The 26,724-nt window shown below is 34.1% G+C and overlaps 4 protein-coding genes across 5 annotated transcripts; 2 read left to right on the top strand and 2 right to left on the bottom strand.

The window, feature by feature from the left end:
* Window positions 1-571: 571 nt before the first annotated feature.
* Window positions 572-15,206, bottom strand: LOC105329121 (uncharacterized). Of its 2 annotated transcripts, none has more exons than XR_010713073.1 (4): window positions 15,068-15,206; window positions 5,230-5,306; window positions 2,169-2,241; window positions 572-1,943 (listed from the first exon to the last, which is right to left on the bottom strand). XR_010713073.1 is itself a non-coding variant. In XM_011430290.4 (4 exons), exons 1-4 carry the CDS (start codon window positions 7,501-7,503, stop codon window positions 1,651-1,653), a joined length of 468 nt encoding a protein of 155 aa, XP_011428592.3. In that variant the 5' UTR covers window positions 7,504-7,706; the 3' UTR covers window positions 572-1,650. The 2 variants fall into 2 exon arrangements, 1 of the variants encoding a protein (XP_011428592.3); XM_011430290.4 differs by lacking the exon at window positions 15,068-15,206 and adding an exon at window positions 7,479-7,706.
* On the top strand, window positions 9,161-17,417 carry LOC105329120 (uncharacterized). The gene is made up of 4 exons (XM_011430289.4): window positions 9,161-9,467; window positions 11,544-11,930; window positions 15,095-15,284; window positions 16,727-17,417. The coding sequence occupies exons 2-4, from the start codon at window positions 11,602-11,604 to the stop codon at window positions 16,835-16,837; spliced, it is 630 nt and encodes a 209-aa protein (XP_011428591.1). The 5' UTR covers window positions 9,161-9,467; window positions 11,544-11,601; the 3' UTR covers window positions 16,838-17,417.
* A 1,242-nt stretch (window positions 17,418-18,659) lies between these two features.
* On the top strand, window positions 18,660-21,265 carry LOC105329122 (uncharacterized). Its single transcript, XM_011430294.4, has 3 exons — window positions 18,660-19,076; window positions 19,708-19,897; window positions 20,696-21,265. The coding sequence occupies exons 1-3, from the start codon at window positions 19,000-19,002 to the stop codon at window positions 20,804-20,806; spliced, it is 378 nt and encodes a 125-aa protein (XP_011428596.3). The 5' UTR covers window positions 18,660-18,999; the 3' UTR covers window positions 20,807-21,265.
* Window positions 21,266-23,314: 2,049 nt separating this feature from the next.
* Window positions 23,315-25,917, bottom strand: LOC105329123 (paramyosin). Its single transcript, XM_011430295.4, has 3 exons — window positions 25,491-25,917; window positions 24,639-24,748; window positions 23,315-24,469 (listed from the first exon to the last, which is right to left on the bottom strand). The coding sequence occupies exons 1-3, from the start codon at window positions 25,771-25,773 to the stop codon at window positions 23,453-23,455; spliced, it is 1,410 nt and encodes a 469-aa protein (XP_011428597.3). The 5' UTR covers window positions 25,774-25,917; the 3' UTR covers window positions 23,315-23,452.
* Window positions 25,918-26,724: the final 807 nt, after the last annotated feature.

The raw sequence follows: 26,724 nt of genomic DNA, 5'->3' as shown, positions 1-26,724 counted from the left end.
GTTGCAAGAACTTGTGTTCGAACCCTTTGTATATTATATATACAATAAAATATGTTCAAACCAAGGCTCGTGGATCGAATTTAAAGGAAATTGAGAATAAATATAGAAATTATAAAAATGAAGCTAAATGGTCTCTTCATCTCGAAAACTGTATTTTCATGACAATACTTAGTTCATACATTTGTACATGTATATGCATACGTCACGAGGTCTCTACATGCCATATGTACGTCACGAAGTGGAGTTCTTTTCAAATACCTTGTCATACTTTTATTAACATTTTTGTGATCAGTATTTGATATCATCCAAACGTTTATTACTTACTAAACTTTTAAAATGACAAGACATTTATTTGGGAACTCGGTTATAATGTCTATTTTCCTTTTTTTTTCTCCGAAATTGGAATTAAATGTACGAGCACACCTTTACTTCAATTGTCTCAAAGCTGAATACAAAATGTAGATTCTCTGTATTTTGTGAAACAACAACAATATAAAAACACCACCTTATTAAGTAGTCTCTCCAAAAGAAAGGTGCTCAGACCCGATAAATCAATACAGAAAATTAAAAAGAACTCTATGAATCAATTTCAACAATTGTTTTTTTTTAATTTTCATGTAACGTCTTTATAGCATGTATAATGGACATGGTTTTCATTTATTTCAATTTTCAACAAATACCAGGTTACCGTAATAAATATAGGACAATGTATATAAATGTATATCAAAAGAATAATTATTAAAAAAAAAATTCTGCTCAAATCAATTGACCTAATCTATATCTCATTGAAAAGAGTACAACATTTTTTTTCCCCAATAGACGGCGTATGCCAAAAAATTACAGAACTCTACGTACAAGTTTGTAGTATACCAAACGTTAAATCACGTGCATTTCCGTGCATATACAGGTATCACGATATATATCTGTCAGAGCCGAATATGCTTGAAACTTGCACAGGAATGGAATGTGTTATCGGATATATTAGTGAACTTCGTAAAAAATGCACATGAATACATAGATCAGTACATGCGGGCATTTTTTAAGTTCTGTTACACAACATGGGTTTTTCCATAATTCAAAATATATGCGAAAAAAATCAATACATGAGCAGACAGATAGAAATCCACACATAGTAAAACACTGTGTTGCAATAATGCAACAGAAATAATACATGTATAGCACCACACGCCACCAATCGTAACCTCTTGGTTTTCTTCGGAAGAAAAGTAATGATCTTTCGGGTAATTATCATTTTCATTTAAATTTCCCGCCAAATAACTTCATCACGACTGCCCGTAAAGAAAATGGATTTCACTTTTAAATGTAATGACAAATGCGTCTGGATCACTAAATCGCACAACACAATTTCCTGAATCCAATGAATTCATTTGGAAGATGCAACTAGAGGTACATGTGCACCCAAACTAGACAGAAACCCCAAATAGCGAATAGTGTTAAATTGCGTCAAATGTAATGGATTTGCACAGAAATATCACAATATACAAAAAAAAATTGAAACCTAGCTAGTCCTTGGCGTAAAACAATAGAAAAGTCAAGCCCTGAGAGGTTAGGAATTTCGGCGCCATATTGCCATGTTTTCCTTTGAGTTTTCCTTCTTTGAAAAGGAAAACAGCTTCACCCGGTTTCTTCTCACCTGTCGTTTAAATGTACTAAATGTTTTCCTTGCGCCAAAAAGTCTTGCAAGTCCTGAAACTTCTTGCTCTTTTGAATGCTTTGTAAAAGGTCAATGATACTATCATAGTCGAGGTGTTCCGGGTGCCAGTCGCCCTGCGGAATCATGTGATAGTCGATCTCTTCGTCGCGAGAACAGAACGAGACTATGACTGTTCCTATTATTAGAATGATAATGGTGATCAGCATTAAGACACCGGCGATTAGAAGACACGTGCTTTCTACGGCCATAATGAAGGATTCCTTTACTTCTGCAAAAATATTTTAGAAACAAAACAATAAGTTTCACAGGAAATGATACGAAGTACATTGTATATAATGAAATCTATTAACATGGTGTTTATTATCATTACGATATGGTCTGACATATACTAGGGATAAGTGACCTTCTAAAACCATCATATGTAGTAAGTAAAGTTATCAAGTTACATTAAACATAATAAAGATGTTGTGACATATATAGTTTTATTTACTACCTTCAAGATATGGTGTGACGTATTTCGGGGAAGATAGGTGACCTTCTAAATCATTCATTTGACAGCATGCCTCCTGTGAAAAAAATATGAATAATGTCATTGGAGAGAACTTAAGGCATAGTTTTTCGGATAAATAATTGGGGGGGGGGGGGGGGGGGGGGGTAATTTAGCATTTCACTGATCTCAGTATTTTTAATACAAGTAATACAAACATGATGTTTTCCTGCTCCTTTTTTCAGGTAAACTGTCGATATGCCCCTACCCCCTCCCCCAATATGGATAATTCCTTAATACAGACTGGTTCAATAAATAAAGATATATAATATCTTACCACCCACGCAGTATCGGTTTTTTGTTAAAAATACTGCGCATAACGCAGCACCTGTCAGTATCAATAACTATGACAATGAACTGGGGGATAGTATTCACGTGTGGACGGAATGTGGGGTGGGGTGGGGTAGGGGTATTGATGAGAGGGAAGAAAAATAGATAGTATAAGCGTAATACCGGTACCTGTACATTGTGAATTTTGAATTCACATACGATCGTCATTTATCTGATAAACAGAACGCAATAATCGTGCAACACGTGTCAAAAATCAAACCCCCCTACCTCTTTATCAAGAATCCCCATAATTCGTTTAACTTAGAACATTCATCATAAAAGCATGCATCATGTCTGTCGTCTGATCATGCGATTTCATAAAACCTACCTTGACTGTCGTTGTTAATGTTAAACAAAAACATCCTATGGATAAGAAGCTACACATATTCTGGGATGGTCTTATACAGCTATATAGAGGAGTGGGATTTATACGATGCACTGCGTAGCAGGTTGTTATAATTGGCGCTATTTAGCTCTGGTGTGAGCGCACCAGCTGGTGGCTGCAGGTTGCACTACAGTATTAAATTCTACTATATATTCTTACCAAAATTGCACAACTTTACATACAGATTAAAAATTCAAAACGAACTTCTGGAAAAAATCCTCTTGACATCTTTTTAATCAACGCTTCATTTACAAGTTTCTAGCAAAATACACACGTGCATCCAGCAAGGCGTGCGACTTTGTTTACATCGAAGTTACACATGTGCTTGAAAATCAAGCCCGGGACTTTTCACCCCCCTCTAGAAACAACGCGCATCAAAAATTCAAATGACCTCGCATTATTACAAAACTGGGATAGTTAGACCTCTTACACATTGTTTTTCATCTCATACAAAAAATCAGCTCCTGTCTCGAGCGGAACCGCCCCGAATTCAAAGGAAAATTCGGGAATTATTTTGGCTCAGCCATGTTTTGACGTGAACCTTCAGTGAAATACTGTTATGACACCTAAACGAAATGTGTATCCATCGGTTGTCTGACGTTGACACATAATAGCATTTGTTATCGTGGGGCGCGGATCCAGAAATATTCCTATCTAATTTACTTTTATTAAAGCTTAAATGTTCGTCATAATTCGGAATGGTAGTAAAAAATTCAGCCTTGATTTTTAAAGTTTGTTTTGCTTACATTCATATAAAAATGCGGCCATTAGCAAGAATAAAAGTTAAAATTACATGCAACATGTAATATAAAATTTAGTTTCTCTTAATCCAAAACAACCCTGAGTTACCTTTTCCAGATTCAAAAGAAAATTACCTTAATAATATAGTCGATAAAACATTTACATTGAAATAATTTTTACATGTGTGTATAGTTTGTAAATCAATTCTGCGGTTCGTAATATTTCCTTATTACTACATGTATTGATCTTTATCTTAAAATTTGAGATTATTATCGATCTTTTTCTTTAAGTTTTTGATAATTTTATTTATTTATGTGTGTGAAAAGAGAGAGAGAGAGAGAGAGAGAGAGAGAGAGAGAGAGAGAGAGAGAGAGAGAGAGAGAGAGAGAGAGAAATTTCGTATTCATGAAAATTGTAGCTGGTTTAGATAAAGTTTGTGACTTCAGCACCTTTATTTGCATTCGTGCACATATCAAGCAATATTACCAATGTTAATATAAAAACTCTGAAATGTATCGGAGGTTTTTACAACTTTTACTAGATTTACATGCACTCCTGATACATGTAGGAGTTGAAGTGCACAGTTATGCATATTAAATGATCAAGTATTGTACATATACGATTTAACCCGCCTCGACCATCTTCCAAAGTCAAGGGTTTCTGATCCGCTCCGCTCTACATTTTAATGAAGAGCGGAGCGGACCAGAAACCCTCGACTTTGGAAGATGGACTCGACTGACTTCCCCCCAAAAAGAGTTCGATTGCCGTGACCATGCATTTAGTCTACATCTCAATGAAATGAGGGGCTCTGTATTAAAATCTAAGATAATATACATGTAGCTAAAGTGTTTTGGATTGCTCTTCAACAAAATTAATAGTTGACCATAGCTTAAAAATATAGGCGAAACAATTAGTGTAGATTTGATATCATCGATGGATGATGAATATTTTTGAAAGCATTAAATGTTTAATCACATAGTTTCTGCTGCCAAAATTCACGGGAAATGGGGAGGGGGCACCAGCTGAATGAGCTAATTAACTCAACAAAGTAATCGTATGCTTGCATACTTATTAATACACAATCGTTGTTTACCTGTACGCATTTTATGAATAATTCAGTGGCATGAAGAAATTTTACCTATAACATGCATGCAACCAGAAAACAGCTACATGTACGATCACACCACACGAAAAGGATTTCGCAATTTAGATTCCCAAGAGTCAAAATTTTGACTGCTTGTATCTATATCTACTGTAATTACAATATTAAATCATTATATACTGTTAAGCTATACAACCCAAACTTCTGCACTGTACTTTACTTTAATGAATAAACATTTACAATATACATGTAAGTATTATGCACAATCACCCCCTCTACGTTATATCAATGGCGAGAGAGAGAGAGAGAGAGAGAGAGAGAGAGAGAGAGAGAGAGAGAGAGAGTGCGGCGGAACCACGCCGTGTTGATGGATTCCTTTAAATTCCATGAAAACAACGTGCCTCGCGAGCAGAGAGCCCAGGTAAAAAAAGTCTTCAAAGAATACTCACATATAAACCACTGGTAACTTTGGTACATGACTCCCGTGCGGCACATGTTAGCTGCTCCATCACGGCTAGCTGTTGAGCTGCAGTCAAGATTGTAAGAAAAGATACTATAATATCAGTATAGAAACTGTTTCACACCGGGTCGTTTCGCAATCCACCTGTCCAATACCTATGTGGGACCATTGTTGCTATCCAATGCGAAGGTAAACATACCTCGCGCTCAGGTGTGTAGAAATTAGGTCAAGCGGTAACTTGTCAGGTATAAAAAAATGTAAGGTATCGCGTTGTGTATAAACTAGGTGTTCGTTTTACCATATCTATTTAGAAATTTAAAATGGCACGTGAGACGATAAATAAAATACATGTACCCACATGCAGTGGCTTAGTTTCATTTTGCACCTAATTGCGACATAGGCCTATTTGATTTATATTCTCTTATGATTGAGAGTAACAGTATAATCAATTTCTATTGATTTCATAGCGAGAAAAACTATGCTATTAATCTACCAATACCAATCTACCAGCTACCAATACTTTTAAGAGGGGGGGGGGGGTCATTTGAATAAGTCATGAACATATTAATTCTACAGGGAAAATTAAAAACAAGCATGCATGTGATATTTACTGCGTGTTTAGCTCTCTGGGTTGTCTTCCTTTGTTATTTTTCTGAGGAATGCCGTTTCCTCATTCTAATCATAAAAGACAACTCTGTCTCTCTTATCGCAAACACATGACGAGATACGATACTGTTAACATATTAATAATTTACATTCCAGTTTTTTTAAATTTCAAATTTTATAAATCGGCATTCCCTTTTACCGATCTACTAATGCGCATGTGTGTTAAAATCTTCAACAATAGAATAATTATACATGTATTTCATCACAGTTTTTATAAAGGAGTATTTCCATTGCCAATTCAAATTTCTAAATCCCAAATACTAGTAGTTGCCTTGTAATAATTCTACTGACAAAACAAACAGAAATTCACGAGCGGTTTGACTGCTGAATAAACACAGAATTTGAAATTAATGCTTAGGCTTACTTGATTATGAATAATATGTTTATGAAAATACTTTTTCCAACACAATTCCAGCACTTAAAAGGTTTAGAAGTTAAATTAATAAATCAATATTTCATTTATGAAATACACATGATTAGGAGTGGACGGCAGGTATTCTGACTATTTAAACCATCTCCTTTATTGCAGACAGAATGCAGATGACCAAAAATGAGGTGGGCTAAAAATACGATGCAAACGACACAGGAGTAGATCCCAAAAAGTTTACATTTTTAAACCGATTACTTTGTCAAAATGATGATTAGTACATTAAATTAAATTATAAACATAATTGATATGCATTTCGTTATCAGAACTTTTTCTTTACTTATAACTAGTACTAGCTGTTGATCAGTCGATATACGTTACATTAAAGATTCAAAATTAATTGTCATTATAACATCCATGCGCGGATCCAGAAAATTTTTCCAAAGGGGGGGGGGGGGGGTCCGATGGTAATTTGAGTTTACCACGAAGGGCTGGGGTCCGAGGCATATTTTTGGTAATTTTATAATGTAAATTGAAAGAAACTCGAATTTTGCAGTGGGGGGGGGGGGGGGGGTAGCTGCCCCCACCCACCCCTCTAGATCCATGCATGACATCTATAATATATTTATTATAGATTTTTTATTGTAGTTTTAATTCTTTGAATTTTAAAACATTAATGTAACAGACACACAAAACTTGTGTATAAAAGCCATCTATATGATAAATACTAGTAATGCATACATCTCGTTGCAAGTTTTCCTTCCACTAGCTGCAGATCTGTACATATAAAGCGACCGAAAAAAATGACATGCCAAGACAACGCTTATATATACTAGTTGCCCTCCTCATGCAAGGCAGTTAGCTCAAAATAGATCTTAGTGTCACAGAATCTTTATTGGAATACCAGGCTCTCTCTCTCTCTCTCTCTCTCTCTCTCTCTCTCTCTCTCTCTCTCTCTCTCTCTCTCTCTCTCTCTCTCTCTCTCTTATTTTTTATGAACAGAGAGAGAGAGAGAGAGAGAGAGATAGAGAGAGAGAAACAGGTCAATATTAAAAAAAAATCAGATGATCTTTTTTCCTTCCTTTTTCTATATCACAACCTCGCAATATTAAACATAACTAATATCTACATGTAATATACTTAAGAAATCTCTTGATATTAACATTATCAAAATTGAATGTATTAGAATCTTAACACATCTTTACCTCTAAACACGGATTCTGCTGTCATGTCTGAATCCTGTAATTACACTGTACAAGATAGGATATCTACTTGTTAAACCATTCACTAGCGGAAAATTCACATTACATATCATCACATGTAATACCGTCGATAACACTATACAGCTAAATATATATATAACTTCTACGCGTGCGTATTTATATAAATATCTCTAATTATATGATAATAGGTCTAACTCAATATCAGCTGCTTCTATTACAATGTGAGAGGGTATGTTTCGTTCGCTGTATGTTATTTATAAATGATGACATAAATGGAATATCCTTCCTATATGTACATTTACTGCGTACGAAAACTACGTAGGACATGTATACATGTACATAGTACATCTATAAACATCCAGCATGTACATGGTTCATGTAAATGTGTGTCGTTGTTATTTTCTGTTTTCACATGCGCACGTGCCAGTGATGGACTTTATCCCCCTACTGATGGGTACATGTTTGATATTTTCAGTGACGAATGACAATCTCGTGCATGCTAGCGCTCAATGTCTATACAGATAATAACTTAAAAAGGCGCTACATGAAACGTTACATAAATGAAACTCTCCTTTCGGTGCAGGGATTTTTTTCTTCTGATAGTTACAAGTAAATTCAGGGAATAACATAGGAATTACTTCGGAAGTTAAAAAAAAATCTTAAGCTGTAAATATATCTTTCCATTTGCATAGATGTATGTTTCAAGATTACATGTCTTTATCTGCCAGACTCTCTGTTCGTTTGAAAGTACGTCTTTCCTTCCAAGAACATTCCGGCTTTTATTATAGATATTATTTAGAATGTTCTCAAATAATCACGTAAGAAAACCCGGAACCCAAACTTAACTTTATTTTTGTCATGTTATATTACAACACAGATTTGTCATCTTTAAGCACGGAAGGAATAAAAATAAAGTCTATAATGTACATGTAATATATATATGATTTTTTTTAAAAATTAGAAGTAAGAGATTAGAGATTAATCTTATATGAAAATGACGATTATTCTCCATTAGGTTTTAAAATTAATGTTATTACGCCAACTTACAGATACATATATATTAATATCCGCAAATGATATATCAATAAAAAGTTGGTATTCATTTGCGGATATCAAATGTTTTATTTTAAATATCATTCTTATCAATTGCTAAATCAATATGAAACAAAATTGACCAACGACATGTGGTATTGTGGTTTGATAATAAAAGAAGTATCCAGATAAACATAGTATTCATTTGGGTTCTCAAAAATCCTCAGCTGAAACCTCTCTAGAATGCTCAGTTACAATTACCGGAAATAAACTCCCGCATCCGGAAATAAAACCTTAATTACCTCTTGCGCACAGAAGAATCGATCAAACAACTCGCGCGCTTTAGCAATTGATCCACCTCTCCAAATAAAATCACCTGTCGCGCAAATAAGCAGATACCAAACGGACACCTTACTTATTAACGGTTCAACACTAATTCACTACACACTCTGTTGTGTAAGAATTTAAATTTCTCTTTACTCAACCGAGACTTTTAATTTTTCAAACATTCGAAACACCATGCGATATCTATAAAATGCATTGATAAGAAAACCCTGAGTCCCCAGGTGTCAAATTCATTTTCTCACTTCGCCGAACCTGAAATTACCTCAGAAGTACACCACATAGAAGGCAGAGAGGGGGATAATTGCTATATCCGAAACATAAACTAATTCGCCCCACAGCTTTACATGTAATGAAATCCGATTAAAGGAGATTTAACTTTTTTGTTCGCTATCCTTGAATTTCGTCTCGATCGAGTCAACTCTATGGGTCTCCGTAGCGACGTTGGTATCATGTGACCAGGCCTCCAGTCCTGTGTTGTGTGTGTGTGTGCAATATGGCTATTGGTAGATAGAGGATTTATATGGGACTGTAATTGTAAAAGATATCTATCTCGATAATCAAACATTAATATATGGATTTAACTAGACTTGTAAGGTAAGGATATTCTTAGGTTGAATTTTTAAAAAAAAAAAATATTTTTATTTTTACAAGTTTTAAACCGTTACATGCATTAATCTTTCACCTGTCTTAAAAGTTATCGTCACTTGAAGAAGTTGTTTATATAATCAATTGTTTCTATTTTTGCTATCATTAATAATAATATTACGATGTATACTATGGTGGCATATGTATACACCATATTAATGAAAATCATAAAATAAAGATCAAAATATACAAGCTTGATTCCTACAGCGAACAGGCTGTATATGATAATATGCAATCAGTCGTTTTTACGAGAGAGACAGAAAAAGAAAGAGAGAGAGAGAGATAAAGATTGTTCTAGCACGATTCCAAAATGTTTTTTCTATCTGTTGTTGGTGAATCAATTAATGCATAGACATTTTCGCTACCATACATGAAAACCATCCGTTTGTGACCCAAACAAACGGAACTCAAATACGTACGGGCGCTAACATAGGAAATCAATGTTTTGAACGTATTAAAAAAAGCGGAAACTTTTGGTCAAAAGAACTGGAAGTCAAACAGAAAAAACTCTTCGAATGTAGTGAATAAAGCTTTGTTTGCCTGCTCGTTTTCTCCATTGATTTCGACATTACTGTAGTTTGTAAGGAATTTTTTTTTTTAAAAGGTGCTGTCAATGAGCAAGGAATTGAAAGGAAACCGAAGTTCCAAGGCAAAAATGTTATTCAATTCCAAAGAACATTATCATTGTTTTGTTTTTTGTTTTGTCCTTTGGTGTCTTATTGCAAGAATTAAACATACAAAGACAATGATACCGTATACATGTATACACTTTATGAAGGAACACAATTGTGGTGATCGAATCAGTCACAAGAATTATCGCTGATTTCATTTCGAAGTTCATTCCTTTATTTCCAATCTCTCTCTCTCTCTCTCTCTCTTGCCCTCTCTCTATTTCAATGGGATTGAATAATAAATGACGACTGAAGTTGAAACAAACACGAATTTAATTGAATTGCAGATTATGCGAGTGCATATGCATATACTGGTAGGTAAAAAAAACTCTCCCGTTCGTCTAGGTCTCTATAAAAATCGATAATAATTGTTATATAGTGGATTTCTCTCGATCTTTATCTCTCTATCACTCGTGAAACGTGATCTCAGAGAGAGAGAGAGAGAGAGAGAGAGAGAGAGAGAGAGAGACAGAGAGACAGAGACAGAGACAGAGACAGAGAGAGAGACACAGAGAGAGACAGAGAGAGAGACACACACACAGAGAGACAGAGAGAGAGAGAGAGAGAGAGAGAGAGAGAGAGAGAGAGAAAAGCAGTTCAATATTCAAACAAATCTCGGCGGATTAAGCAAATCCTGTAAAAATCGACAATTGATGAATAATGTTAAACAATAAAGCAGGTATCCAACAGAGAGTGAAAAAGTGAAATGTTCAATTTCAGTTTTTACCTCTCTTATCAGGATTAGGGTTTTGTTTATTCAAGAATTGCACTATTGTTCGACCCAACTCAGTTGGGTTCTATACTGAAATTTAAAACTGGGATAATCATTACCGATTTTTTCAATGAGACACGGGAAACTTCGGCTTTAAATCCGTCTGGTTTTGTTAAAAGTCCGATATATAAATCTCATTTTTGGTCTCGTCGTCAATTAAATACAACGAAGTATTAAATGAATGTTTGATCGACCAAACTTGCTTTTGATAGCATTCGAATTGAAAAATTCATAATTGCATACGTATTGGTTTTGGAAATGTATAATTTATTGTTACCATGTACTTGTAAAATCGTGAAATAAAAACCGCTGTGTTGACATATAGTGTATTGAGGTTGTTTCAATAGGTTTGATGAAAATGGGTTGCAATAATATTTAACAGGGAGTATACAAAATCGAAGGCTACAATTGTGACCTCAAATGTTAACAGTCATTTTCGAATTTCTGAAGCAAACATAAAAATCAAGCAAAATCACGCTTTCCAATTGTTAGTAAATATGTTATTTCATTTCCTTCACGAGTATACTTTACATAGGAACCTTAGACCACCATTTCATATTTGGTTTCTTGTTTATTTTACAGACACCAATAGTTAGTACGTAGTAAAACAAAGAAGAGGAATAAGAAATCCAACTCCAAAATGGCAGCTACAACGACCCTGCCGAAGATTTCCCGCACCCCGCTGGCTACACCCGTCCCCCCATCCATCCAACGCGCCAACTCCATGTACGGAGCCTACCCCCCTCGTGAACTGTCTAGCTCCATGAGCTTGGTCCGGATCCCCCCTCGGGTGAATCCCCTGGCCCCACCCCCTCCCCGCAAACGAATCCAGGACCACTGGGAGACAGTTGAACAACACTGGCACAATGACCAGAGGCGGATCCTGATGCAACAACGGGAGCACCAGCGGTATCACTCCGCCTGGGCCAAGGCTTTCTACGGGGCACCTGCCGAGAAAGAGCAATACAGGTGAGGGATATAGATTGAGTGAAGCATTAGGGACAGTAAATCAGTTTGAGAGAGAGAGAGAGAGAGAGAGAGAGAGAGAGAGAGAGAGAGAGAGAGAGAGAGAGAAAGGAGAAGAGGGAGAGAGTACTAAACAACAGAATGTTATGCAAAATTCTTACTTTTTACCATTTGATTGAGTGTAATTTTAAGACGGTTGTTGAAAAAATTTCGCATCTGTATTTCGTTCTTTTGTACTTTTATACATGTAATTAATGAAAGACAAGAACAAGCCGGTCACATCTGTTCTCTGTCAAGTGCATTAAACTATAAGCCAAGTCTGATCTATTTTTGATGCAGGTATATTCCCGTAATCTGTATATGGATACGAATCCATAACGATAAGAGGTTTTATTTGAGACTTTTTTCGAAACTTAGATCACTCCATTTAAATATATATATATATATATGTATGAATTATTGTCAAATCTTTTTAACATGACATTTTTGATCCTGTTCTAACACCTGCACAATGCACACTGACTTATAGGGCAGTTCCCAATCTACGAGAGTTGAGAATTTTACTTTCTCTTATTAACTCGAGATATTTGGAGAGCACTTCAAACATAAGTAGGGCAATATTGGCCCCGCTTGCAGTTTGTGCTCATTTCAGTGTCAACTTGTCAAAGTTTTCGATTTGTTATCAAAGAGGCACAGATTAAGGTTTGCAACACATACCGTCATTATTTTAACCAAGGTGTTAAAAATTTCTATTTAAATTTCTCCGTATCTAGGGACGCCTGATAGGGGGAAAAGAAAAATGATCCACTCTTACGTAAACCGTTTCGATCGTTCATAGTTCCTCAGCAATCAATAAATATAAAATTTATCTAAGAATTTTTGCAAATTGTAATTCCTTTACAAATGAAAGATAAGCCAGTCTCCTTTTAATGTACTCTGGTTTTTAGGAAGGGTAGATTAACAGAGACCGGCTACCTATAATCGGGAGGTCTCGTTGGTGCGACACGAATGCGCACTCCAAAATGTCATCTAGACGCTTGACAGTGATTAAGATTGCTATGAAAGCTACGACCTTTTTGGAAGAGTCTATAAATCGCAAAGAATATGGGAAGGGGGTATGAAAGCAAAGTTTGAACAACTTTTTGCTCGTATAAATGAATACAGGAATTGATAAAGCAAAGTTTTGCAAATAAACGTGTTAAGAGCTCAAGGCGTTTCACTGCTCCATGTGTTAGAAAGTTTTGAAATTTTGATGGTATTAAAACGCTGTTTTATTTTCACACTGTAATTTCTACTTGGAAGTTGTTTTAATTGTTCGAGTGAAGTCAAGGGTTTGTCCTTTTAAATGACCCGTTTTCTTTTAAAGTTTGGTATTGGACATAAAAATAAAATTTATTGAATCGAGTGATTTTTTTTATGAATCACAGTTCAATCAAAATGGCTTAATTCCCGTCAAGCTACTAAACGCCAAAGAAATACACAAACACTTCAAAGGAAATAAAATTGTGAGACTTCTAGCAATTAACGGCAAAAGACTGTAAAAATCCAGAGTCATTTAATCCTTCAACGCGTTCATAAAGCCTGGAAGAATCCATTACAATCCTAAAATCGCCAAATCACAAAAAGCTCTTAGTTTAACTGTTTTAGAGCAATTTTAGCCATAAAGAGCAACACTTAATTTAATTGAAGAGAGAGAGAGAGAGAGAGAGAGAGAGAGAGAGAGAGAGAGAGAGAAAGAGTATTCAATTGCATCCTTCACCTTCACGTTTTTTAATTAACGTACTAGGACTAATTTTAAAAGCTCTAATTTGCTATTTCCACAAGACCGCCATTGTTGACAATAGATTATGTTATCAAATATGTTGGACAAACAGTGGCCGACCTATAGGTAAACACTGACGTACCCACCCATTCTGTCGCTCCAGACGGCTGTTCTGTATATTTTGCATACTTTGATCACAGTACAGCAGTCTGTTGACAAATAGCATTTAGAGCTTTGATCCAAAACTTACACACTACCGATGCCGCAAACTAAGCAGGGCTTTTTTTTCTTTCAAATTTATACATTTGTCCTCAAATTGGTCATATCATATGAGAGAGAGAGAGAGAGAGAGAGAGAGAGAGAGAGAGAGAGAGAGAGAGAGAGAGAGAGAGAGAGAGAGAGAGAGAGAGCAAATCCTTGCATTTAATAACCTCAACAAATGATAAATTAATTTCAATTTGTGATTTTCAACAATTTTCTATAATCATTTACCTTGATATATTCAAATGTAAGCTGATACTTATCGGTACGCGTTTAAAAATTTCAAATGGCTTCATCTCCGGGTTAATAAGCAATTTAAATGCAATTTAATGCTATTAATTATTCGTCGGCATAAAGAGTAAAGTGTTTAGTTGTTCTGAGAGATATACAAGAGCATTTGAAGAAATTTTTCTAAATATAAAACCCGGATCAAATCGATATTTTACAACAATGCACATATTGTGCTTGAGCAAACAAGATGTAAAAAATATTTAGCGGAAAGAAAAAAGACCTAGGTTAATCTTCGCAAAAGAGCTCTTATTTTTGGAACGTCCTGTAACCGGGAAAGAGAGACACACAGTAATAAAACGCGATAACTCAAGTGTTTGAAACACCAAGCCATTTTTTTCTAAGTATTCATTCATGAGAACAGGTATATGATTTCAGTATATATTTTAGCAGACAACGTTAGAGATATGGTGCAGTGTAGTAGAAACTTCCGAATTCGAACATGTCATCAAAATGAAAAAAAAACCCCAATTAACAAACATTAGAATCATTTCAACAAGACCTTGGACTTTTGGTAGGACGTGACTATCAATTTCTTGCGCGAAAACAAGTTGAAAATGACGCTGGTTTCAAGCAAAATATGCACCGATTGCGTAGTCTTAGCCCAGAAGCCAGCCAAAAATTTCAAACAGCCATGACTGAGTGACCAACGATGAAATAGACAATTTACGTCACATTGCTGTTTGATGCAACTTCTCTTTTTAAAAATGTTCTTTAAAAAATATGATATCAGTACTGTATACATGTTTACATGTAATCATATTATAATTATTTATTTTATATACTTGAAATTCGTAGTTTATGTACATTTTACCGCTTGATAACTTACCAACACCTTTTTTTCCTCCATTCACAGAAAACACTTCCGGGATGTTCTCAAACAACAAATGGCGGACCAAGATATCAGTAAAAGTGTAGCCTTCAAAGAAAAATGTCAGGAAAGTAAGCAGTCTATAGCCTACGACAACGATTGTCGTCAGAAGGATATGGACGCCTATGTAAAAAAACACGTTTACTTACAAAACTTCAGGGACGGAAATAAAAATGTAGGTCTATCTTTCTTTGCATCTGTGCCTCGTTTTCTGCTTCTATAAATATATATAATGTATATCTAATCACATTAAACCAGGGTGTATCTGTTGAACATATGTGAATCTTGGTGTATTAATATATACAATCATGTAAGTATCTTTGGATCTAAAATCATTTACAACGTATATATATATATTTTTTTTTTGCATTTCATCATGTTAATTAGATTAGAATTTTGCAAATCTGTAAATACACAGTGTTCCTTTTCAGTTAAGTATCCGTATTAGTGTGTAAAATATATCAATCTGATATAATTTATGTTCCATTTAAACTGAATAATGCGTAATTAGTCATACCTTTCTAAATAGAAAGCCCATCCTTCCCAATATACTTTTTAAAAGAAACAACCAACTTTTTTTTTGCGTGTTATACATTTTCGCAGATTTCACGAAAAATTGACCATCGCGAGAAAATTGACCTTATTTACCGCGAATCACCCTTTCATTGCCAGTCGATTTGAAAAGACTATGATATCTATATACATTTGCGTAGAGGCGAAAATTATCCACAAGTTGTTTTTCTTATAAGTTACAAATTATAAATGTTGGTTTACAGTAATATATTAACAAAGCTTTATGAAGTCGATGAGGGATTGTCTGTTAGCATAATTCTATATCGACGAAGAGCCGAGAAAAGAAGTTTTAGATCGATTTTGGTTTTTTTTCAGCGCTAGCTACGAGTCGATTTCATATTTTTTTGCGTAGAAGAAAATTAAAAGCTTAAGTTGATATGATATCATTGATTTGAAATGATTAGTTATTAAATCTTTAATAATGCTCCTCTTATTGAAGTTTTGAAGGCAAAGTATACGCTAATTGATTTTTTTAAAAAATGGATGTGGGATTTGCTAGAAGTGAAGGAATAGACTCATCACTGTTGAAAAAACATAGTTTATATAGATGTTGTATATAGATTTTATATAGATATTTACAATAAACTATATATTAGAACCATTTTAACAAGACCTTGGACTTTCAGTAGGATGAAGGTATCTAATTCTTGCGTCAAATTAAGTTAAAAATGACGCGGTTTCGAGCAAAATATGCACCTATCGCGTAGTCTTGGTCCAAAAGCCAGACGGATCTTGTTGATTTCAGAGAGCCATGGTTGAGTGGCCGACAATGAAATAGACAGGCCTACGTCACATTGCTGTTTGACAAAACTATCCAAAGTCCAAGCTCTTGTTAAAATGGTTCTATATTCTATAATCTGAAAATGTCTCTATGTTTAGAAAATGACCATGATATGTACATGTAGTGTACATTCATATCAACTCATTTTATTGAAGAAATGAGTAAATAGACACCTCAATATCTTTATAATATGTGAGATGTGAATCGATAACGCTTTGTTTACGGAACTATTGTTGCACACTCTCTTGTTTTTTCTATTTCAGATGATGGAGAAACAATGGCAAGACAACCGAACCAGTAGATATCTAGAACAACGCATCGACCGAGAAAGACTTCGATATAACCCAATCAACTGGTCCTGTAGCCTTAAATAGTTCTTGTGGGTTTTTTAAATTTATTTATTTTTTTTTTTTTTTAGTTTTTGGTACAAAGTTCTTCTTTAAAGAGGGATAACTCTTCCTGTGATAAATTAATCATTCTTCATTTCAAAAATCAAGATTTAAAGATCGAAAGATTTTTGAAAAAGTTTGCTGTTAACATTTTGTGAGTTTAAATTTTGATATTTCTTATGATGGGGGGGGGGGTGTCTTTATATTAATTTTGTTTTTTTCTTAACGGGGGAGAGTATAATTTCAACAAATGCAAAATATTATTTATGGAACATTTTGAAGGATGATGTATCTTAAAAATAGATTACATGTAGGTTTTCAATTGTTGTTAGTAGGTATAGGTATCTAATACAGTTTGCAAAATGTGTAGTGCTGGCGAGATGACTTGTTTTTACTTGTAACACACTGTATACTATATTAATTTCGAACAATTACGAAACTTTTTGTACATTGTTAATATAGTGTTCATCTTAAATAGTATTCATACATTGAATAAAAGGTTTTTTTTTTCTCTGATATCTGCATAATTTTAAATGCTATTAAATATATGGATTTTAAAAAAAAATGAACCCTTAAATGTTATTAATATCAATATACAGAGTTTAAATCTCAAAAATTGCAACAGCATATGCATACAGTTATATATCTAAATCGACCTTCGTTATACAATTTCTAACCTTCCCTTACCTTACAAAAAAATTATTTTGAAAGATTTCATCAACGCACTGAAAAACACTGAATATCATTGTTTGAATCTTTTGGATTACGTCAGCTAGTTACCGACAGTTACCAACTGTTTTCTATGTTGATGTAAACTGAATAATCACGTGAGACCAGCACAAGTGTTTTGATCTTATAACGCAGACATTGTACACCCATTTTAAAAATTGCTCAATTGTTTTATTTAAATATTTATTAATTAGTACAGGTAAAAGTGTTTAGTTAATATGCACGCTTTTAAATACGGGAGACAACTTGTGTTTAATTCTAGAATTTGTCTCCCTTGGCGAGCAAATGTTAACAATTATCACATTTTCAAAATATATTTTTGTACAAGTTTTGAAGTTTGTTTTGTTAATGTGTGAATCATTGCCTTATGTTTTTTTTTATTTAAAGTCTTGAATGTATCAATTTATGGTGTTTTGAACACCTTTACGTATATATAACATGTGTCCTGTGATAAACTCATCTGTGATGAAAGATATGTTATTAATATATCTCATTATATTTCAATATAATCATGCATGTACTTGTACTGCTATAATACTAGTGTATGTTCTTTATCAGTATTATCTAACGTTACCTTATCTTATTTTATACACACGTTTAATCGCCGATTTTGTTTGTTATATGAATGTATTTATTTTTAGAAAATTATTTTCGCCTTTATTTACGCCTTTCTTGAAGTGGATTCGCGTGTTTTGAATAGAAAAAAAATGCATAAATGATATTTATATTTTAGTTTTACGTATTTTTTTTCCAGAATTTATATTCTAATATGATGCCACGTTTAAATGTTTCATTAAAATCTAACTGTCTGCAGAACATGTTATTATTTATTCTAGGGACGAAGGGAGGCTACTCCTTTGGCACCAACGATGAATATTGATGATTTTATAAAGTTTCATTTCGTTTCTATTCAATCAAAAAAGAAACAAAGTCATCTTTACTTAAGACAAGACAATGTGTAGACTATTCTTTTATCATGTCGAGGGGGGGGGGGGCTATGTCTTTACAAGTTAAAACATCTTTTTTATCCATTTAAAGCATACTGAGTATTCTAAATCATAGGTCTGAAATTTCTAAGTTTGATGATATAGCTGTTCAAATACAGGATTTTGTTTCTTAAACAACCTCTTTTTCTTTCTTTCTTTCTTTTTTTGTGTCGACCAAAATATTTACAAGAAAAGGAAAAGGTCAGCAAAGGAACTACATTTGTTGGATCTTTTTTTTTCCTTGATAGTTTAGTCAATATAGATACACAATAGCATGAGAAGTTGGAGAACCCTTTGATATTCTGTGACAATTGCAAGCGGTTATTTAAACGGCTACAGCCTGACAGGGTCTTTTGAGGCCAAGTTTGCCTTAGCAGACAATTTGTGTGTGTGTGATATTAATGATATCTGACTGTCAATCAGGAGCTCTTTATGAATACAGTTGACTACTGTGAATTTAACACAGGGATAACTGTGCAAGAAATGGAAGAAAAATATAGAATTAACAAGTAAGTATATTACATTTTTATTTTTGGTTTATAATAAAGTTGCTATCAAAAAATTTATCATTTATGGACCATTATGGTTTTTTGTTGAATTTGAACCTATATTTTGTGAAATCTAAACATGGAGTTCTTTTAAATGGAAAGTATAATAAGAAATAGAAAAAAAGTGTATAGCGTGGGAAACATTCTTACGCAAACAGAAATTAATTTATCTTGTATGTTAGAAAATTATGAAAAATGTATGCATTGTGTAGAAGTGGTTCATACATATGATAACCAAGATTAATCAAGGTATTTTTATCATAAAAAAAGTTAAAGTTTTTAAGTTAAAAAACATTCAAATTCACAAATTAAAGATAAAGAATCAGTATAGAAGTCAGAATATTTTTCTATAAAATATGTACACTTGAGCCACAAATCAAACTTTCCTTAATAGGCATTAGATCAATATACACACACACAATTATTTAATTGTTATCAGTTTTAGATATTTTATTTACTCCAAAGACATCTATTGGCCATTACAGTGCGTCTTTGAACATCGTAAACGATATTTTTGGCACTATTCAAGGTTCAAGACTTTTTTTTTAAAACAGTAAATATCACGATTTTCTAATTCTTTGTTCTATCTTAGACCCCAGTTTCTGTCTGTCCTAAAAGACCAGATCTTGGAGCATGAAGTGAATAAGAAGAGAGACTTCTGGGTGAGGTCACAGGAAAGTGATGTTTCCATCACCATTGATAGGAACACTTTGGAGGAAGAGAGACAATCCCGGATCAAGAAACGCGTGTACCTGCAGCAGTTTAGAGACGCCAATAAAGAAGTAAGTTGTGAAGCATGCGCGGATCTAGAGGAAGGGGGAAGGGTTCGAAGGGGAAGGGGTGGCTACCCCCCACCTCGTAAAATTCAAAAAATTAAATTCACATTCTAGAGTAATCAAAACAACAAAAACTCTTGAGTTTGTGCATACTAACATAGGTTGGTATGAAACTAATTGATTTCACAGAAAATGTGTCGATTATTTAGAGTAAATAACCGAGAAAAAGAGACATTTGTGTAAAAATTAATATCCTTGCTAATGTGTTATTGTGTTTTGGATTCTTTTAATTCTGACAATTAATTTCAGGTTCGGCAAACTTTTTTATGACATATAAAAAATTAAGTGGATAACATTAATTTATTCACTCAGTTATTTATGTAGAGTGATTTTTACAGTCTTAATATGTATTATGTTTATATCGTAAAAATATTTATATAGGTACATATATGTTGCAACAAATGTTCAACAAAACAACTGTTTTACGTGTATTTTGGTCATTAAGGTTGTATGTGGCCCGGGTTGGATGGAAGAAGTGATTGGGTCATAGCAATGCTTCCATTCATCGTGGGTTTTTTTTTCTCTCAGTATATTGTGAACGTACTACATTTGGCTGTGTATTCTATTTATTCAAGAACATCGCTAAATGCCATTCATATATGTAAACGAATACTAGTAGTCAAATTCAGGAATACGCTTATTCAAATCCACACCAACTAATTTCTGCCAAATATCGTACACGCCAAATATAATACGTTTACTTGAATTTAAGAATGGTCTAAAGAGCGTTCAATCTCTTTGCAGTTGATGGAGAAGAAATGGGAGATTCAGAAAAACCAGAAATGTTTGGAAGATCGTGTAGACCGAGAGAGGCTAAAGTTAGAACCCATCAACTGGACGAGGACATTACACTGATTTATAATTAAACTTATACAACACAACACCGTCAAAATTATTTATATTTGTTGGGATTCAATTTTTTTGTGAACTTCTTTCGAGCCCCACAGATCTTAGGGGGTTCAGTTCCAGGAAGTCTCTTTCCAATTGTAATTATTTAACGTTCATTCCCAAATACCAGCTACCTTAATGGTAAAATACAAGAAAACAATTGCATTGAAGACGGAAGAACGAAAATTTGTACTCATTCAAAGAGCTCGATCTTCCTCGGTCTCCTATTGTTTTCATGGGACATTAATATTGTTAATTTGCGGTAAGGTCAAATTTTTTTTTGGTCACGAAAGGGAAATATTTTAAAAATCAATGAAAGGAATTCAGTCTTGATTTTCCTCGTCTGACACAGAGTTTCTGGTGCCTTATTTTTCTTATTTCATCTCTACTGTTTGATCAACAAAGTCACACACACAAAAAAGAAAATACAAATTATTCTTGACATTTGATTCTCAGACAAATATTATTTTAAAGTGTCTGTGGGTTTTTTTTTTCTTTCATGGTGCAGTGCATCTGCAGCATCCATGCATTTATTTTTTTTTAATTATTAAGTCTTTCAAATCTATCTATATGCGTCTCATATTTGTATTTATTACTGTTTGTTTATATTATTGTACTGAGTACTATTTTTGCATGAAATAAAAGTTGTTATACCTTGCTTCTTTTCTAGTGTTGTTGAATTACCGGTAAAATCTAATGCAATAAGATTCAATCCAATTCACACGCAGAGTTCAATTAATGTACCTTTAAGGCAAGTATGTGCTGGTACAAATATTATCATACATTAAATCATGCATGTAAATGTATGCTATCACGATTATCATGCACATACATGTACACTTGTACCAGGAACTGTGTACATCCTCAAAAACCAGTTCTCTAGCCTCCATCGGGACGCCGCTAGGATTGACCTTCGAGTAAACTTTTAAGTGTCAAAGAATTTCAATTCGGTCAACACATTAATATTTTTGTCATGCAATAATTTTTTGTATTAGATTTAGAATAAATAAAGAATAATTCCATGGCTTATGCATATAGACGAACTATCATTCTCCTCTCACTTTCACATTGTAAACTTATCAAAATCAAAAATACTAGTGTGATTTTTATATTTAATTAACGTAAGTGGTTTTTATGAAGTAATTCATTCATTTATTTTTTATTATCATTCATTTTTTGTAAAGTTGAGAAAAGAGTTGTTGTTCTTTGAAAAGACATTAAAAATAAAAGCAAAAAGATGAGTATAGATTTGATATTTTTATTTTTAAGTGAAACCCTTGATAGTATAACATGTAAATGGATATAAACATGTATTGCAAAACAATTTCTAATTTGTCATCAAATACATATTCTTGATTTGTGTTTACCAATCGTAAACATTATAAATAAATACATATTTGTTATTATTCATATTTCAAAAATAAAATGAAGTTCCTTATTTAATATTCGACATCAAAATTCTTCAAAATGATGAAAATATAAAGTGATATGAGCTGTATTTTTAAGAACATTATTTTGCTGCAAAAATATATTTTCATGATCTATGACAGTTCTGCAACTAGCTGAGCCCTTAATAATTAATACAATCAAATCATGGAATTCTGTACTTATGAATATATACAAATGTTTGTATAGGACGACATTTCCAACTTAACTTCAATTAAAATCCTCTTAATAAATTTTTCTCCCAGCAAGATGCCAAACAGAAATTTATAAAATATCATTGTTTTTGTCTGTTAAGATTATGCCAAAAAAATTTCGCGAGATGAAAAAATAATGACAACTCATTTTGCTTTCAGCAGGAACCACTTAAAATGCCTCAGATACAATAAAATAGGTATGAACACAATAAATATTTATACATATATATGAAACTTGGCTTAAAAACAAATCCTGGATCATTCTCTGGAACGATACTTATCAGGAACAGAAAAGACATTGGTTAAACATAACACAATTGTTACAATGCATGGGTTTAAGTTGTTAGGGAAAAGATCCAATAGATAGGGTGGTTTAAAGAACCTGGCAATATGGAATTTTTTGTTTTAGAAATAAGGCGTATGGAATTGTCCTACTTTGTTCAAAATGGCTAATGGCCTACATTCTTGAAATCAACAAGAGTACATTTTGAAAAACAAACAAAATAAAAACAAAACAAAAATTGATGTAAAAAAGAGAGCATATGAACATACACATGTACATGTATCTATAACGAAGTCTTTTTATAAAATGTATATATTTTGAACAACAGACACGCAATCGTACAATAAAATTTGTACAAATAATCAAACATGACTATTAAATCATTAATTGCAACAAAGTAATTCAACAATTTCATGAGTTTAGTATGGTACGGTTTTAAGAGTCAGATGAAAAGGATTTCTAATGCTTTACTCTCAGTACCCGAAAATATCAATACTGATTGTATACTATGCTGTGTAATACCGGTCTTTTGGAAATATCTGATCCGGGGGGGGGGGGGGGAGGAGGACGCTTTGGTGCTCATGATTTCTTAAGATCGAAACTGCTTTCAAATACCTGGTATCGTAACTAACAAAATACCAACCAAAAAAACGATATCAAACTCATAATCCCCTCCCTCTTCAGCCGGCCTTATTTAGGAGGCCTCGCAGCAGATCTGATGGCTTTCGACATGGAAGAACCGCCAATAAACAAATTTCTTGTTTGCCGATCCCGATCGGAAAGAGCCTGCACGACCTTGTACAATTCATCAAGTCGGTCATTTTGTTTTCGTAGTGCATCTTGGTAAGCCTTGTCTTCTTGACTGGCACGCTCTTGTTGGTTGTTCAGAAGCTTTTCGATCTCGCGTGAAAGAGAGTCGACTCTCATTTTCAAATCCATCTTCTCCCGTTCGGTTCTCTCCAGTTCCGATAGCAGGTCCTCTTTGTCGGCCACCAGTTGGTTGATCTTACACTGGTCCTGGATCTCGTTGTCCTTCAGGACTCGGTTGTCGCTCTCCAGTTCCTGGACGCGGTCCCTGAGCTCAATGATCTGACCTCGCAGTACCTCGCCTTCGTTCTTCAAAGTGTTGTTATCTTTGTTGAGCGTTGATAGCTTCTGCCACCTTTCATTTTCCTTCTCGCGCATCTGGGAGTGCGTCGACTGCAACTGTTCGTATTTCTGTTTCAGCAGGATATACTCATCTTGGTACGACTGCAGTCTCTCAATGCTGTCCTGAAGAGAGTTAAGCGCCATCTGGTTGCCTTCCAAGTAGTTTGCCTTCTCCTGCTCCCATTCTTGCTTAAACACCGTCAGTTTCTCGTCGACTCGTTTTTCGATCACGTGGTCGATTTTTTTCTCGATTCGAATTTCCATATCGATTCTCTCCTCGTGTCGCCTCCTCTCGAAACCGTCCAGGAGATCATTGGTCAGCTTCCCACTGAACTCCGCAAACATGTGACCCACAGCGACCGTGACCCTGTCCGCGATCTTGGCCCCTCCGTAGTGTGGGTCATGGTTGTTGGAGGTCCTCGGGCGGTTGACCGGAGACGGGCTCTGTGGAAGGGGAGATTCTGACGTGGTCGTGTCCGTTTCGTCATCGACCAGGTGGTACGCAGGCTGTCTGTATACGGAAGTCTTTGATCGAACGACTCTTTCCGGAACTGCAGACTACGATTGAGAAAAATGGATTCATATATATATATATATATATATATATATATATATATATATATATATACATGTATATATAAAAGATCTTTCATATCAGGTAATTGAGTGATATTGTTTTCTTTAGTACAAATAACAGATTTTTCAAAAATTTTATGACAAGACTTACTACGGCGGATTCCGAGGTCTGCTTTTGCGTCACCACAGCTGTATTGGGGCGGGATACGCTGGTCTGAGGTCTGACGTAAGTGTCACGTGACACACTCTTTCTTCCCGGGACTGAATAAAAATGAAATATTTCAAGTTAATATATTAAGTTTTACAACATTTTTTTTTAATTAAAAAGAATATCTACAAAAGCCCAACGTGAAAAAACAATTGTAATTCATTTATTTGGATAAATTCAGTGTTTCAAGACTATTAATGGTTTTGGGCTAGGCTATTTGAAAAAGGTTTCGGTAGATTTTCGACTAAATAATTTGCTATATCATCCTTGCAAATTGGAATCAAGTTTCAACATTTAAATACTTGTAAATATAAGAAGTTTGATTGTCTTGTTAATTAAATAGAACAAAGATGACAGGGCATTTATTTTCGAACTATGACAAATCTAACACATACTAGTATGACACATATGTTCTATGTAAGTTGAAGTTTGTTTAATCCGTATTAAATACCCTTTAATTCCATGTCAATATTAAAAAAAAATTATGGGCAGTTTCGATGTTAAATTAATAATTATTTGTTTTAAAAGTGAAACTATTACATGTTATATGCATTGGAATTTGTTGGTTTTTGTTTGGAAACCGAATGAATAAGAAGTTAGCAACTTAAAATGAAAATTAAAACCGAAAATTTATGTCAGATATTGTAATTTGTTTACGACAGAATTCTACACAGAGGTAATAAAATTATTTAGTAACAAGTCTATAATGATTTTATAGAAATTTCTCGAGTTTTTAAAAAAGCGGCTTTATGGATTTGACTGATTATCAAACCAAAAATGTTTGGTAAAACATACCGTCTTTTTGCAATCTTTCCACAATGTTGAAATATCGCTCGTCCTCTAAGGATGCGATAAAAGAAGGAAACGTTCCCGGATCCGGAGACGCCAGCAAGAACTGTATGAACTCGTTGAATTTCTTGTGTGGAGTGGGAGGCTGTACTTTCTCTATCCTCTCCCTCTGTTCCATTGTCAACACATTCTTCTCGACCAAACGATCCAAAATGGGGTCCATGTAACCCAGCCGTTCCTTCAGAAAAGTTATATTCGAAGTGATTCTCTTCCTTTGTTCTGAATCCATCTTGCTTCTATGTGCAGTATTAGACACAAGTAAAACCAACAATTTTCTTTCAATATCAAACTAAGAATCCGTCATTCGTAAGTGTAGCTTAAATTTTTTCTCGGTCGTTTTTTTTTTCGCTTCTATCCTTCCCGCAACTTCTAGTAGCACTGTCCTTAAAGCTTCTGTTTGTTCGAGGTTTTTTTTTTTTGGCACTACGGCGTTCCCACCGATCTGGAATCTGATATCTTTTAAAGTCATCAAGACTGACTGTACCCAACATGCGCCTCGCCTTTGTTATCTTTTCAATACACATTCATTAAAATCCCTTGGTCTTTAATAGATGTACGTGTACTGCGTGAATTATTCCGAACTAAGATTGAAGACATATTTTGCATACAATTAAAATTGTTATTCGTTTAAATTTTTAAACAATATTTGATGCTGTATAATTAGTTTCCAGAAAATTCATCTTTTGTACACCTTAATTTTTTTCTCCAAGATAGGGCACTATTGTACATGTAATAGAAAAAAAAATATATTGTCGCGATTTACAAATTTACGGATTTTCAAAGTCCTTCTATGAAAGTTTTTTATATATATATTTCTTTAAAAAATACCGTTTCTGCATGTAAATATTTTAATGAATAATACAAATAAAGAATTGTAATTGCATGTACATGTATAACCAAAATCACAATTAAAGATTACATGGTTCTTCAAGCACAATTCGTTGGCCTTTCCTCAAGTATTCCATTATACACAGACTTCGGTCATTAATTATGATAAATGGTATCAAGTTCAAACATAAGTTAATCTCGGGTCATCGCATCCTAATGGCGGCTACCGGAAAATTACAATAGGCACTGGGTAAATTGTGTAACAGACAGCGATGAAGCGATAACTGGGCGCGATAGAGCGCGTGCCAATTTTACGCGTTCATGACGTAAATCAAACAATACATGCTATACG

This window comes from Magallana gigas, chromosome 4 (assembly GCF_963853765.1).
Source record: "Magallana gigas chromosome 4, xbMagGiga1.1, whole genome shotgun sequence".
Taxonomy (NCBI): Eukaryota; Metazoa; Mollusca; class Bivalvia; order Ostreida; family Ostreidae; genus Magallana; species Magallana gigas.
This window is presented reverse-complemented; position numbering and strand designations above follow the sequence as displayed.

What these genes read in the sequence shown, in the direction of transcription:
- LOC105329122 (XM_011430294.4), top strand. Translation starts at nt 19,000, where the DNA reads ATGAATACAGTTGACTACTGTGAATTTAACACAGGGATAACTGTGCAA. An exon ending in GAAAAATATAGAATTAACAA is followed by an intron (nt 19,077 to 19,707) that starts GTAAGTATATTA and finishes GTTCTATCTTAG; the next exon opens with ACCCCAGTTTCTGTCTGTCC. An exon ending in TTAGAGACGCCAATAAAGAA is followed by an intron (nt 19,898 to 20,695) that starts GTAAGTTGTGAA and finishes ATCTCTTTGCAG; the next exon opens with TTGATGGAGAAGAAATGGGA.
- LOC105329120 (XM_011430289.4), top strand. Translation starts at nt 11,602, where the DNA reads ATGGCAGCTACAACGACCCTGCCGAAGATTTCCCGCACCCCGCTGGCT. An exon ending in GCCGAGAAAGAGCAATACAG is followed by an intron (nt 11,931 to 15,094) that starts GTGAGGGATATA and finishes CTCCATTCACAG; the next exon opens with AAAACACTTCCGGGATGTTC. An exon ending in TCAGGGACGGAAATAAAAAT is followed by an intron (nt 15,285 to 16,726) that starts GTAGGTCTATCT and finishes TTTCTATTTCAG; the next exon opens with ATGATGGAGAAACAATGGCA.
- LOC105329123 (XM_011430295.4), bottom strand. Translation starts at nt 25,773, where the DNA reads ATGGATTCAGAACAAAGGAAGAGAATCACTTCGAATATAACTTTTCTG. An exon ending in GGAAAGATTGCAAAAAGACG is followed by an intron (nt 24,749 to 25,490) that starts GTATGTTTTACC and finishes ATTTTTATTCAG; the next exon opens with TCCCGGGAAGAAAGAGTGTG. An exon ending in AGACCTCGGAATCCGCCGTA is followed by an intron (nt 24,470 to 24,638) that starts GTAAGTCTTGTC and finishes TCTCAATCGTAG; the next exon opens with TCTGCAGTTCCGGAAAGAGT.
- LOC105329121 (XM_011430290.4), bottom strand. Translation starts at nt 7,503, where the DNA reads ATGACAGCAGAATCCGTGTTTAGAG. An exon ending in AAGTTACCAGTGGTTTATAT is followed by an intron (nt 2,242 to 5,229) that starts GTGAGTATTCTT and finishes TTTTTTTCACAG; the next exon opens with GAGGCATGCTGTCAAATGAA. An exon ending in CGTCACACCATATCTTGAAG is followed by an intron (nt 1,944 to 2,168) that starts GTAGTAAATAAA and finishes ATATTTTTGCAG; the next exon opens with AAGTAAAGGAATCCTTCATT.